This window comes from Myotis myotis, unplaced genomic scaffold (genome assembly GCF_014108235.1).
Source record: "Myotis myotis isolate mMyoMyo1 unplaced genomic scaffold, mMyoMyo1.p scaffold_m19_p_3, whole genome shotgun sequence".
NCBI lineage: Eukaryota > Metazoa > Chordata > Mammalia > Chiroptera > Vespertilionidae > Myotis > Myotis myotis.
In genome coordinates, this window is record NW_023416335.1 from 41,095,426 (window position 1) to 41,107,660 (window position 12,235).

The 12,235-nt window shown below is 41.3% G+C and overlaps 2 protein-coding genes across 14 annotated transcripts in view; one reads left to right on the top strand and one right to left on the bottom strand.

The window, feature by feature from the left end:
• Positions 1 to 5,614, top strand: part of DZIP1 (DAZ interacting zinc finger protein 1) — a 71,296-nt gene extending 65,682 nt beyond the window's left edge. For 10 of the 12 annotated variants that reach the window (XM_036300172.1, XM_036300170.1, XM_036300177.1 and 7 more), the window contains 3 exons: positions 2,937 to 3,067; positions 4,172 to 4,346; positions 4,779 to 5,614. In XM_036300172.1, coding sequence (XP_036156065.1) covers positions 2,937 to 3,067; positions 4,172 to 4,346; positions 4,779 to 4,855 — 383 coding nt within the window. In that variant the 3' untranslated portion in view covers positions 4,856 to 5,614. Of the gene's footprint in view, positions 1 to 2,936; positions 3,068 to 4,171; positions 4,347 to 4,778 lie in introns of those variants that run through there. The other 2 variants (XM_036300178.1, XM_036300183.1) reach the window with 2 other exon arrangements.
• Positions 5,615 to 11,292: 5,678 nt separating this feature from the next.
• CLDN10 (claudin 10) overlaps positions 11,293 to 12,235 on the bottom strand; it is a 130,867-nt gene continuing 129,924 nt past the window's right edge. For both annotated transcript variants that reach the window (XM_036301136.1, XM_036301135.1), the window contains exon 5: positions 11,293 to 11,631. In XM_036301136.1, coding sequence (XP_036157029.1) covers positions 11,511 to 11,631 — 121 coding nt within the window. In that variant the 3' untranslated portion in view covers positions 11,293 to 11,510. The remainder of the gene's footprint in view (positions 11,632 to 12,235) is intronic.

Sequence of the window (12,235 nt, forward strand, 5' to 3'; positions counted from 1 at the left end):
AGAAATGGTACTCTAGGTTCACTTAAAAAAAAAAAAAATCTGTTTAATATAATTTTTAAAATATATTTTAACCATATCAGATGTAAATCAGTTTTGGTATTCTATATATATATATATATATATTTTTATAATTGTCTAAAATATAACTAATTCATTTAAAATAATTAATATTGTTTTTGAAAATACCCATATGAATATTTTATTCATGTAGGTTACCTCACTGAAATTTTTTTTAATATATTTTTTATTGATTAAGATATTACATATGTGTCCTTGTCCACACGTTACCCTCTAACCCCCCCCCCCCCCCCCGTGCTCATGTCCTCACCCCCCCCACCCCCCGTTGTCCGTGTCCATTGGTTAGGCCTATATGCTTGCATGTAAGTCCTTTGGTTGATCTTCCCCCTTACCCCCACCCTCCCCTACCCTCCCTCCAAAGCCCGACAGTCCAATCAATGCCTCTCCGTCTCTGGATCAGTCCTTGTTCATCAGTTTATGTTATTCACTATATTCCACAAATGAGTGAGATCATGTGGTATTTATCCGCTCTCCAGTTCCATCCATGCTGTGGCAAATGGTAAGAGTTCCTTTTTCTTCTTCCTCTTCTTAAAGAATACCTTTCAGCATTTCATATAATGCTGGTTTGGTGGTGATGAACTCCTTTAGCTTTTTCTTATCCGTGAAGCTCTTTATCTGACCTTCTATTCTGAATGATAGCTTTGCTGGATAAAATAATCTTGGTTGCAGGTTCATGCTGTTCATCACTTTGAATATTTCTTGCCACTCTCTTCTGGCCTGCATGGTTTCTGTTGAGAAATCAGCTGACAGTCGTATGGGTACTCCCTTGTAGGTAACTGACTTTTTTTTCTCTTGCTTTTTAAGATTCTCTCTTTGTCTTTTGCTCTTGGCATTTTAATTATGATGTGTCTTGGTGTGGTCCTCTTTGGATTCCTTTTGTTTGGGGTTCTCTGCGCTTCCTGGACTTGTAAGTCTATTTCTTTCACCAGGTAGGGGAAGTTTTCTGTCATTATTTCTTCAAATAGGTTTTCAATATCTTGCCTTCTCTCTTCTTCTGGTACCCCTATAATTCTGATGTTGGTACGCTTGAAGTTGTCCCAGAGGCTCCTTACACTATCTTCATATTTTTGGAATCTCTTTTCTTTTTCAGTTGGGTATTTTTTGTTTCTTTGTATTTCAAATCTTTGACTTGATTCTTGGGATCCTCTTGTCTGCTGTTGGATCTCTGTAAATTATTCTTTATTTCAGTCAGTGTATGCTTAATTTCTAGTTGGTCCTTTTTCATGTCCTCCAGGGTCTCACTATACTTATTGAGGGACTCATAAAATTTATCGGCGGTTTCCATAAAATTCTTGAAAAACCTTATAAACGTGGCCTTGAACTCTATATCCAGTCATTTGCTTTCCTCCATTTCTGCCATTTGTGACCTGTTTCTTTGTCTCCACATTTTGGCTGCTTCCCTGTGTTGATAGAGTGGCTTTTTGTGCTAGGTGTCCTGTAGGGCCCAGTGGCTCAGCCTCCCCAGTTACCTGAGGTAGCTATGCCTTGGTTGTTGTAGGATCACTGGGAGGAATTGACCTCCAGGCCAAATGGCAGTGAGAATCAGATGTGTCTGCAGTGGGAGAACTTCTGTGCTGGAGACACCCTTCTGGGGCAAGACTTGCTTCAGTGGGGCTTTGGTGTTCACTGCACCCTGAGTGTGTCCCTTATGGATCTGAGGAGTTGTGATCTGGATGGTCCCCCTCTGAACACTGGGTATAGTGGCTCTTGGATCTAAGGGGTGCTAATTTAGCCTCTGCCTGAGGTTACACAGCAGGAACTACGAAGAGAACTGCAGATTCCCCTTCCTTTTTTGGCCCTGATAAGGCTCAGCTGTGAAGCAATGCAAGCCGCTGTGGGGCCTTGGGCCTTCTCTTGGAAGTTCTGGGTCTATCTGGCCAGGCTGCAGTTAGGTAATTACAGGTTACAAAGGGCCGGGGCATTCATATGCAAAAGCCTCTGCCGCAGCCTGGGTGGGGCGGGGTCTCAAAGAATCAAAGGGCGGAGCAAGCAGCTATGGCGGAGCCTCAGCCCTGCCCTAAGGAGTCTCGAGTCTCACTGTCCCGGTAACAGCTGCAAGCACCTCTGAGAGAAAGCCGCCCTCAAGTTTGCCCGCTGCCAAACAGTCCAGTTTCTCCCCGTATGAGTCCTGGGTCCCCAGAGACTTCCCAGAACCGGAGTTCAGAGCCGTCGGGAGCTTGTGACTCCCTCCAGATTCAAAAAGACAGCCGCGTCCTCAGGTGCCAGCCCTTTTCCGCGCGCACGTGAGCCCCCTACCTCTGCACTTTACTTCTGCAGCTCCTCTGGCTCTCAGTGTGCTTTTCTTTCCTTCTAGTTGTAGAATTTACACTCAGCCATCCCTCCTGTAGTTCTGGATGATGTCCGTTTTGTGTTTTTGACGTATTTTTCAATTGTTGTGGGAGGCAGCAATTTCCCGGTGTTTATCTATGCCGCCATCTTAGTTTTTATCTACTTCACTGAAATTAATGTTTCTGATCAGAACTTGAATGAGACCATCCTTCTTTGATTTAAAATGAAAATTTTTGGTGGGTGCATAGTGCATATACAGATCTTGTAGCATAGAAACTCACACACCTGAAACCTATATGTTCATGTCGACCAAAGTCACCCCAATAAATTTAATAAATAAAAAATAAATAAGATAAAAAATTTTACTGCTCCTAGTCTAGAGAGCCATTATTTTTAAAGGAAATTATAAGTATTTAATGTAGCATTTTAAACCCCAAAATACATCAATTGAGTTTAATAGTACATACTTATTTGCAAAGCTTAAACTCAAAATTGCTTGTTAAGTTATTTTGGAACTGAAGATAGATACAAGTTTTTTAAACTTTTCCTATTTTCTGTTGGTCATATAGGAACCTCCATTAAAACATTAACTGACAAAGTTGAAAAGACGGTTTCAAATCAAAGAAATGTGAGTAAGCCAGTTGGTGGGATTAATGTTGCTGAAGCATTTGTCAAAAGAGAATTTAAAGAAGAACTAAAGGTGAAATCATTTTTACTTGCTAACTATAGAGAATTTCATCGTAATTTTATTTTTTGTAGTATAGAGGTTGAGATTTTTACCTTTTCTTGTTTTCAGTATTGCCTTTCTTCCCATTCCATAGAGAATCAAAGATATTGGAATGATAACTGGTAACAATGTCTTATGCTTATCAAACTACAGCTTTTCAGAATCCTGTCCTGTGTGTTGATGCTTACAGATATTAGATGGTTTGTCCTCAGAAACTTGTTTCAGCCTAGAATCTGGGGCCTCTAGATCTGAATCCAGAGACTTTTCTGCTGCCATGGTGTGACCTGGAAGTAAAATAGGGACTTTTCAGGGTTTAGTCCAACTCAGTAGTTGGTGGAGAAATCCTTCAGTAGTTGGTGGTGAACCGAGAGGAGGGCAGAGCCTGAGCAGAGGAGAGGCCCTTACACGTTCCGAGCAGTTCCAACACCCAGGGCACCGGTGTTTCTGTGGAGGAAGATCTCCCTTTGTATTTCTGGCACAGCTCAGACGTGTCGACAGGGTCTTCTAGTAGTAGTCGTTCTTTGCGTCATTTTTCACTTAGATGAATTCTTTTCCTGTTCATCTATGGAATCCAGAGCATTCTGTCAAACTCCATTTATTAGTTAGTGCTATTTGTTTTACACCAGCCAAATATGACAAAAAGCCATGTATGTATTTCCAGGCAGAACGCACGTGCCTCCCTTAGAAAGGCTGTGGTAGGTAGGCAAGTCCTTTCAGGCAGGGGCTATGCCTGAGGGCCCGCGTGCAGATTAAATGTCGTGATCGCAGGTAAGAGCTCCAGAGCTGCCCTAGCTCCTACTTTGGGGAGCATCCTAACTTTATTTCTAAAAGGCAGTGTTTCTGGAGTTTTCCATATTTATGATTGGTAGAGTAGAAAACATACGTTTCCATGGCAAGAAACAAAAAAGGGTTTTTTTCTTCCAACATGGATTTCTAAATCCATTTCCAGAAATGACCAGAGCATGGATCCTCTGATGTTCCCAGCTTCATATCGCTCCGTGTCAGCAGCTCGTCTGGCCAACAAAGTGACGTGTGCCACTTCTTTAGGAAACATTATTCTCCATGTATTTCTTTTAGTGCTCAGATGTGGATGATGACGACTGGGACATATCATCCTTAATAGAAGAAAAGTCTCTGGGGAAAATAACCGGGAAAGAGCAGAGAGAACCTCCGCCTGTGAAGCATGAGTCACATTTGGCTCAAGTGCCAACTGCCTGGGGTGCACCAACTCCTAGAGGGCCAAAGAGAGAAGGTGTGCTACTTTGGTGTCTTGCAGAAGCTCGGTCCATTTTCCAATTACTGCGTTTCATCTTTATAAATATCTAATTAAACTATGCAAATATATCCTCAGACAGAAACACTGTTGGCATAACAAAGACCTCGATGCTTTATGTTATTTTAATAAGGACTGAATATGCACAACTTACTGATTTGTGTATATTTACTAATTGTTTTTATTTACTTTTAGAACTAATCTTTAGTATTTAAATTTTTACATTATTTTTGAAAATGCCCATATAAATATACTCTTCATGCAGGTGCCCCATAAAAATTAAAATTTCTCTGGCTCTTGCACAGACACTGAATGATAAACTGCGGTAGGAAGGAATGGATTTTCCAGGCTGGACAATGCGCTTGTTTAATCATCGGGGCCTCCTCTTCCTCCTTCTCTCTCCCCCCACAGGCCTTCAAGATGAATCAAGCACACTGAAAAGCAGCTTAGTAACTGTGACTGACTGGAGTGACTGTTCAGATGTATAGCTACCTGTGTAGCTCCACAGGTCAGAAGACCCAGGTGCCAGCAGTGTGTCGGCATCGCCGTATGTCAGTAACTTGCCAACATGATACTAATGCTCCTGCCTTAGAGCGTGTTCCACAATAAATAGGAAGCTGCTTCAGAGAACAAGGGTCTCTTTAATGGCGCCTAATACAGTATTGAGAAACAAATTGTCAACAGATTTTGAAGCATATAAAGTGTTTAAGACTTCTGCTTAAAAATGGCGTGTCGTTGAAGTCATAAAAAGGTTTTTCTTCAGAACGGTACAATAGCGTTTCAGTGTATTTTTTTCCAACTAATTTTTAAGTGAGAACTTTTTAATTACAGCAGGCTTTGGTTTGACTTAAAACTTTATGTCTTTCTTATGTATGTTATCACATTGGAAGTGTTTTATTATAAAATTCTGTTCGTATCCTTAAAACTGAATTAGTGGAGTCAGTGAAATCTTAAGGGTAGATTGATTATTTTTTCTTATAGAAGTTTAGAACTATAAAAATATAGCTAGGCCCATGTTAAATACATTTCCCAGAAGTACCTTTACCACGTTCAACTTTGATCCATTGTAAGCATGTTGTTAAAAAACAATTATTTTTTAACTTTACCATTTCTGCAGCATAATGTTTAGCTTGGATATTTTATGAATAAAATGTTACTATTTTCAAGATGGATTCAAGAATTAGTTCTCTCATCTTCTCTAGCTAGGCCTTCTCCACCAATAAACCTTTCTTTGCTCCAAACCCTGATCTATTGAGTATTGGACTTTCTTTTGAAGCATTGGCACACGAGCAGCCAGGAGCTAGAGTTCCTAGTGGATTGGCCCCCACTGTGCTGACCGCCTATATTGTGCTGCACCGCTCTCCCCACCCCCCCCCCCCCCCCCCCCGCACCTCACCCCCTCCTGCACTTGTCATATTTGGAGTAAGGAAACATCTTTGGACTTTGGTCAATTGTCTGTGTGATATAAGCAACCTTCCCCCTCCCCACCCCCCCCGCCCCCAGCAGTTTGGTAAATGATACCTTTGTAAGCAATTTTGAAGCATTTAACATTTATATTTTTCTCCCTGCCTAATCCCTCAAGAAGTTTGGAGACTTTGAATGATTATTATTATTTTCACGGCAACATGGTTGTTTGCATAACATTCTATAGGAATCTGTTTTCTCTATAATGGGACACAGATTAGAAACCCTTGATGAGGCTTTGACTGGAATGTCATGTTTGAAGGAGACATGCACAGACTGTGGATCTCCCCAGAAAGCTCTAAGGAATTGAGGTTGACTTCTGAGGCTGATCAGAGCCCCTTGGAAAAACAGCCTGGTACCTTTCTTACATGGTTCGTGGCAGTCTTTCCAGGTTGCTTTCTTGGGAGATGGCAAAGGAAGACCCTGAGGACATTTTGGGGGACCTCGAGAACCTGAGGAATTCACTCCAATCTATAGGTATTACAGGCAAATGCTGATGGCAACTATGTGGCTTGGCTTCTCAGCCATGAGGCTAATCTGGAGATTCCTTATGAAATTCCAGCAAAGCAGATATATAAGCAATTGCTGTTCTTGTTGTACTTATGCAAATCACAGACCAAATTTACTGAAACTAGACTTATGCAATGGATTAGTCTTCACTTGGCTATCTTTGATAAAATGAGGGTGATTTTCGAGAGAGAAATTGTTTCAATTGAAACCATAATGTACAATTGTGGATATTAGGTTATAGCTTGGTTAACTGTCCTCAAAATTTTATTTTTTTCACCTGTGGACAGGACTGGGTCCTGAATTTTTCTAGCAAAAATGTTTGGCTGCAGCCCTCTTAACTAGTGTTTTACTTTTCTCCCTTCCTTTGCCCTGGAGTTATTGAGAACTAAAACTTTATTCTGAGCCTTGCATATGCAGACTGTAGTTAGATGATAGAATGTAAACTTCGGAGAAATCTTCACAACAGCTCACATTTGATGGTTTAGGTGACAGATGCTGTGTAAGCCACAGAGACAGCTGATGTTCGGACTGCAGATCAGTGTAATCTGTCGAATTTCACTGCCTGCCTTCATTCCCGCAAAAATGAAGCTCTGAGCCTTTCATCTGGGGGGGGGGGGGGTCTTCTAGACTGACAGCCTTACAGACTCAGAGACTGGCTTATGGTTTGCTTTGATCCTTACTTAGGGTACATGTATCCTGGCCTACTGTTTCTTTCACCATTGCTGTGGTCTCTGCTTGTAAACCGTACACCCAAAATGTACACGCTAAGGCTCAGGTGGGCGTGTGAGATTATAAGGGCCAGAATAGGGGCACCCATGGGCAGACAAATCTTACTACTAGCTAATCCTCCCTTGGTGTTGAACCTGGGTCCAGTTGCTCTATTTCCCTCAAGATTGAGGAATGAACAGAATGGGGGAACTGTAACAATGAAATTCTTCTCACTGATAGCCTTCAGAGAGATATACTACCGATATGTTAATTAACTAGCAGAATCCTGCTTGAGTCTTGAGCAGCAGCCCCCCTCCCCAACTCCCTTGTCAGCAAAGAGGTGGGGAAACATGCACAAAGTAATGACTGTTTTTCAAAATTCACAGGAGTCGCCATAACTGGACTCAGACCAGTGGGCATCAGTGGACCAACTGGGAACAAAGGGATTGAGAAATTTCCCACTTTTCCTTGGATCCCTTTTGAGGCTTACCTGTCTATACCAGCACCCACCCCTTGCCTTGCCCCTCCTCCCTTCCCTTAGGAACAATAGATGCCTGGATTCCAGACTCTCTTAAGAAGGATTTGATAATTAGTTTTCCCATCTTCTAGATAGAGCTAGGACTTCTCCATCAATAAACCTTTACTTGCTCCAAAAAAGAAAAGAAAAAAGCTGTTTTAAGTGTCAATTAATTTATCAAAATATGAATAAAAAAGATTGTCATCACTGAATTCATGTGTATGTAGTTTTTGTTCCACTTTTTAAAAATGCCCAACCCATGTTACAAAATGCCTCAAAACTAATTTAGTTCTATTCTTAACAATGGCATTGTCAATGGTCAGAAAGTTCATATAAAGTGTTTTTGCATTTTTCATACTTTGTGATTCTATCTGTACTCTTTCCCAAAAGTAACATTTTAACCATATGGTTTGTTGGGTTTTGGGTCTCTTCATTTTGTCATCCTTTTTAGTAAAGCCCTCCATTACATCATTGTGACTGTGGCTGAGTTACTAGAGATGATTTCTGAGTTAAACTTAATCTTGTTAGGGGATTTAAGCTTGCCTTGTTGGTTATGCCATATAACATCCTGACCTAAAGTTAGAACAATTTACCTATTTCTGTCCCCTTCCCCCTGTCTTTTTACTTGTAGTCCACTATCATCCTTTTACAAACTTCCCACAGGGAACACTTTATGTAAATGTGCACACTTTATATGTAAGTTCTAAAACTTTTAATAAAAGCTGAATAAAATTTTGCTGCAGTGGGACAGAGACAAGCAACCTACAAAAACACACCGTGCCTAAGAAGGCACGCAGGCACACGGGCCACTGCGTTCATTCATTCAGTTGTTCATTCATTCAGTCATGAGATCTTAAACTACTTGGGCTTGTGTTGTTGTTGTTTTCATGCATTATTAGTTCACTTAATTAGATAAGCTTTGAGGCATAGTTATTGGGATAATCCTCACCCTAAAGATGTTCTGTGTCTACCAGAGAAAGTGCTGGGGAAATTGATGAACTTCTGCTAAGTACACCCAACATTTAACCCCTAGAGTGCCGGGGAGCGAGATCGCGCTCCTCCTGTCTTTCGCCAAAAGTGCCGGGAGCGCTATCAAAGCTTCGAAATGGCAAATGGCGTCCAGTCAATGTAGTAAAGCTTTCCTTAAGTTTTTGAATATGTAACTTCATTTACTGGCGATTCATAATTTTTTTTCCTAAACTGCTGTAAAATCAGCAAAAATGCCTTGGCAATTTTAGCATAGTTCCTAGGATATTGGTTGGCACCCAAAGGGTTAAATTTAGTCGCTACATCTGTGTGGTAAAACCCAATGCTTTAACTTATCTGTTTAGGCCTATCATTTTGTCTGCTAGATCTGGTGTGTTCATTTTTCTTTGGACCATCACCTTACATTTCCCTTCACTGAGGCACAGCTCTGGTTATTGGCAGAGCTTTTCCATACTTGTACTCCCTCTTCTCTCTAAGTTCCACAGGAGCTAGAATAGTTCTGTGATAGGCACCTCTCTCAGACACCAGAGAGGTGTTACCAGACAGCCCCCTGAGTCAGAGGGAGAGAGCTGTCCCCGCCTCGATTCTTGTCATGCTCGTAGGAATGAATTCAAACAAGTGACTCCAGATAATTGCATTGTGATGAAGCCAACTTATTAAAGTAAGTGAATGTATTAAAGAAGCAAGGCAAACAAATCTACTAAACTACATCTGAGTCTGGTGAGGGTTCAAGTGGTTATATACCCTTCTATCTCTAGATTTTAAAATTCCTTTGCTAGATATCCTGGTACAGGTTAGCTCTGAAGGTCTCTCTCCCTCTACTTTGTTATGGTTTTCCCAGAATTTATGAGAAGCACCTGGCAATTAAGTCCCGCGGCTGCTGGCTTCTCTGTTTAAATAGTGGAATGAGATAAGACTGCACTTTTCCTTCCCCCTCTTCCATCCTCTTTGCGGTCTTTCAGTAGTTCCAGGGTGATTTAAGGTATGTATTCTCTAGTCGCATTAAAATTCCTCCTCCTCTCCCCCTTTTCTTTCCCTTCCTCTCCTGCAGTCTTTGGAATCTGCTCTCCAGCATTCTTGGTTGGGGGAAGATAAGGGTTTGCTATTTACAATCTGGCTACAGGTGGCCAAACTGTTAGGCCTTATTTTAATTTTTTTTGTCTCAGTTTCCCTATTCCTCCTGCCTTGGAATTTTCCTAGCTTCTTACTATCCTACTAGAGGCCCAGTGCATGAAATTTGTGCATGGGTGGGGTCCCTTCTCCTGGCCAGTGATTGGGGCCTGTCAGGGCCATCTTGCCCAGTGCTGATCAGGGCAGTTCGGGGCTGGGGAGGGGCCATGGGAGGGCTCTAGGGCATGTCCAGCTCCATCTCGCCCAGTCCTGATTGGCCAGACTCCAGCAGCAAGCTAACCTACTGGTTGGAGCATCTACCCCCTGGTGGTCAGTGCACATCATAGCGACCGGTCGGTCAACCACTTGGTTGGACACTTAGCATATTAGGCTTTTATATATATAGATAACAGTTCAGTACAACTTAAACATTATCTCTACTAGCACAACTCAGAAATTTTAAAATTTGTTTTAAACACACTTAAGAAAACCCTGCCCTTATACAGCCGTGGCACCTGATTTCCCTTTATTGCTTCCAGTTCATTTATATCCCTGGAAAAAATATTTCAAGTATTATCATGGTTGAAATGGTTGAATACACACACACACACACACACACACACACACAATTTTGGGGGGGTAACAAACATGTTCATTTCCTTTTCTTTTCACTGAGAACTTCCAAACAATGTGATTTTCCTTTTAAGTCTTTCATGCTTCAGAAAAAAAATGTTATTTTCACCCATGCTGTGATTAGTATCGGAAAGTGTCTTGCTCACAGAGATACCAACTCTTATGCAAAGCTTGAAACTATATATTTTACCCTTGACTGCCTCAGTTCAGAGTCCTTGATTTGTCACTGACTGTGGCAAGTCACTTAAACACTTTCATTTCCTCCTCTGTCAAATCAGGATCCTAACAGTACTTTACTAAGAGGGCAGTTGTGAGGCTGAGGTGAGTTAGGGCATGTAAAGTGTTCAGAACAGTGCTGGGCATGTGGTAAAAGGCTGGTTTGGGGAATAACTCATTGTCTTTGTTCAAAAATCACTGGAGCAATTTCCATATTTGAATAATGGTCTCCCCCTTACCCGATTAGTTCCACACACAGGACCTAAGAGAAGTCAGAACTTGGCCCGTCGCTTCTGTGGGAGGCGGGTACCACGCAGGCTTCAGGACTTCCTTTGTTGGCTTCAAAGGCATCCATGGCCAGCGCTTCCAGCTCAGCTCTTGCTGATGCTCCACCCCAGAGATTGCTTTCTGAATCAGAGGAGCCTACACAGTTACTTAAGGCGGACTAGCCAGGTAATGGGCCATAACATCTTGGCCCCTTAGCCCTTCCTTGAGCAGTCACTGTGAATGACAGTGGGCAGACAGGTGCAAGAAACCAGAAGTCACTACATGCAGCCAGAACATGTCAACTCAACCCGAACGTCTTTTGAGGAATAGTCTCAGACTGCCCCCGAGACGACTTACTGTTTACAAGACAGCACTCGTTATACGCTTTCTGTTAAATATATGAAGAAAGAATCATAAGGAATGGGGACAAAGACTGCAACATCTGATTAAGACTGCTTTACAAAATACCTCCAGACTCCCTTTGCTGCTACAAAGGGATAAAATATATACACATCCTGTAAATAACCTGTTTATTTTTTTATAGAAAGCCATAACAGAAAATGATTAGTCTATAACTATGTAAGAACATTTACATCCATACAATCAACAACTTCAAAAATTCATATTTTAAAAATAGTTTGAGTGTTAATTATAGGAGAGCCCCGATGGGATCATTGTGTGAACGGTTCACCTTTATAACAAACCCAAGACACAACTTGCAGCAGTGCTCTTTAGACGTAAGCATTTTTATCAAACTGTTTGGAGGGGTTTGCGGTTTTGACATTTTCTCCACCGTGATACTTTGCCCGAGAAGACATGACAGATGTGGCCCCATTGTATGCGTAGCCCATTCTGAAAGGCAAAACACAGTTCTGTAGATTCTGTTTTACACGGTAGGGCAAACAAAAATGGGAAGAATCCACTCTCCCCCTACTTCTGTCATAGCTCAGCCCAAGTCTCCCTGATTGCTTTCAGTTAGCTTTCTTCCCAAGAAATGTTTCAAAGTCAATTCTGAACTGCTGGTGTGACAATCTCTGCAGAAGAAGCTCACGGCTTTTTCATTTGTTCAGTGATTATCCTTTAAAACCATTATTTAAAACTTCTCTTCCGGTGAACCTCAGAGACCACAGTGACCTTCACCAGCAATTTCCATGTGAACATTATGATGAGGCTAAAGTGAAGAATGCCCCCATAGTCAGACCCATAGTTCTACCTCCAGAACTAGCTTTGGGATGTAAGAATGATGAGCTTAAAAAAAAAAAAGAACTATAATTAACTATATTCTATTCAATATAATATTTACTATGTTTAATATATTTACAATATATTCCTATCCTTTCCCAATTCTGGGTTTTTGAAGTTTCTCAGAAGCATGAACTATCTATAACTTGTCTCACATGTAGTGATTTGGAATAGGATAGTACTTTTTAACAGGTCATTTTGTTTCTTTTTCATA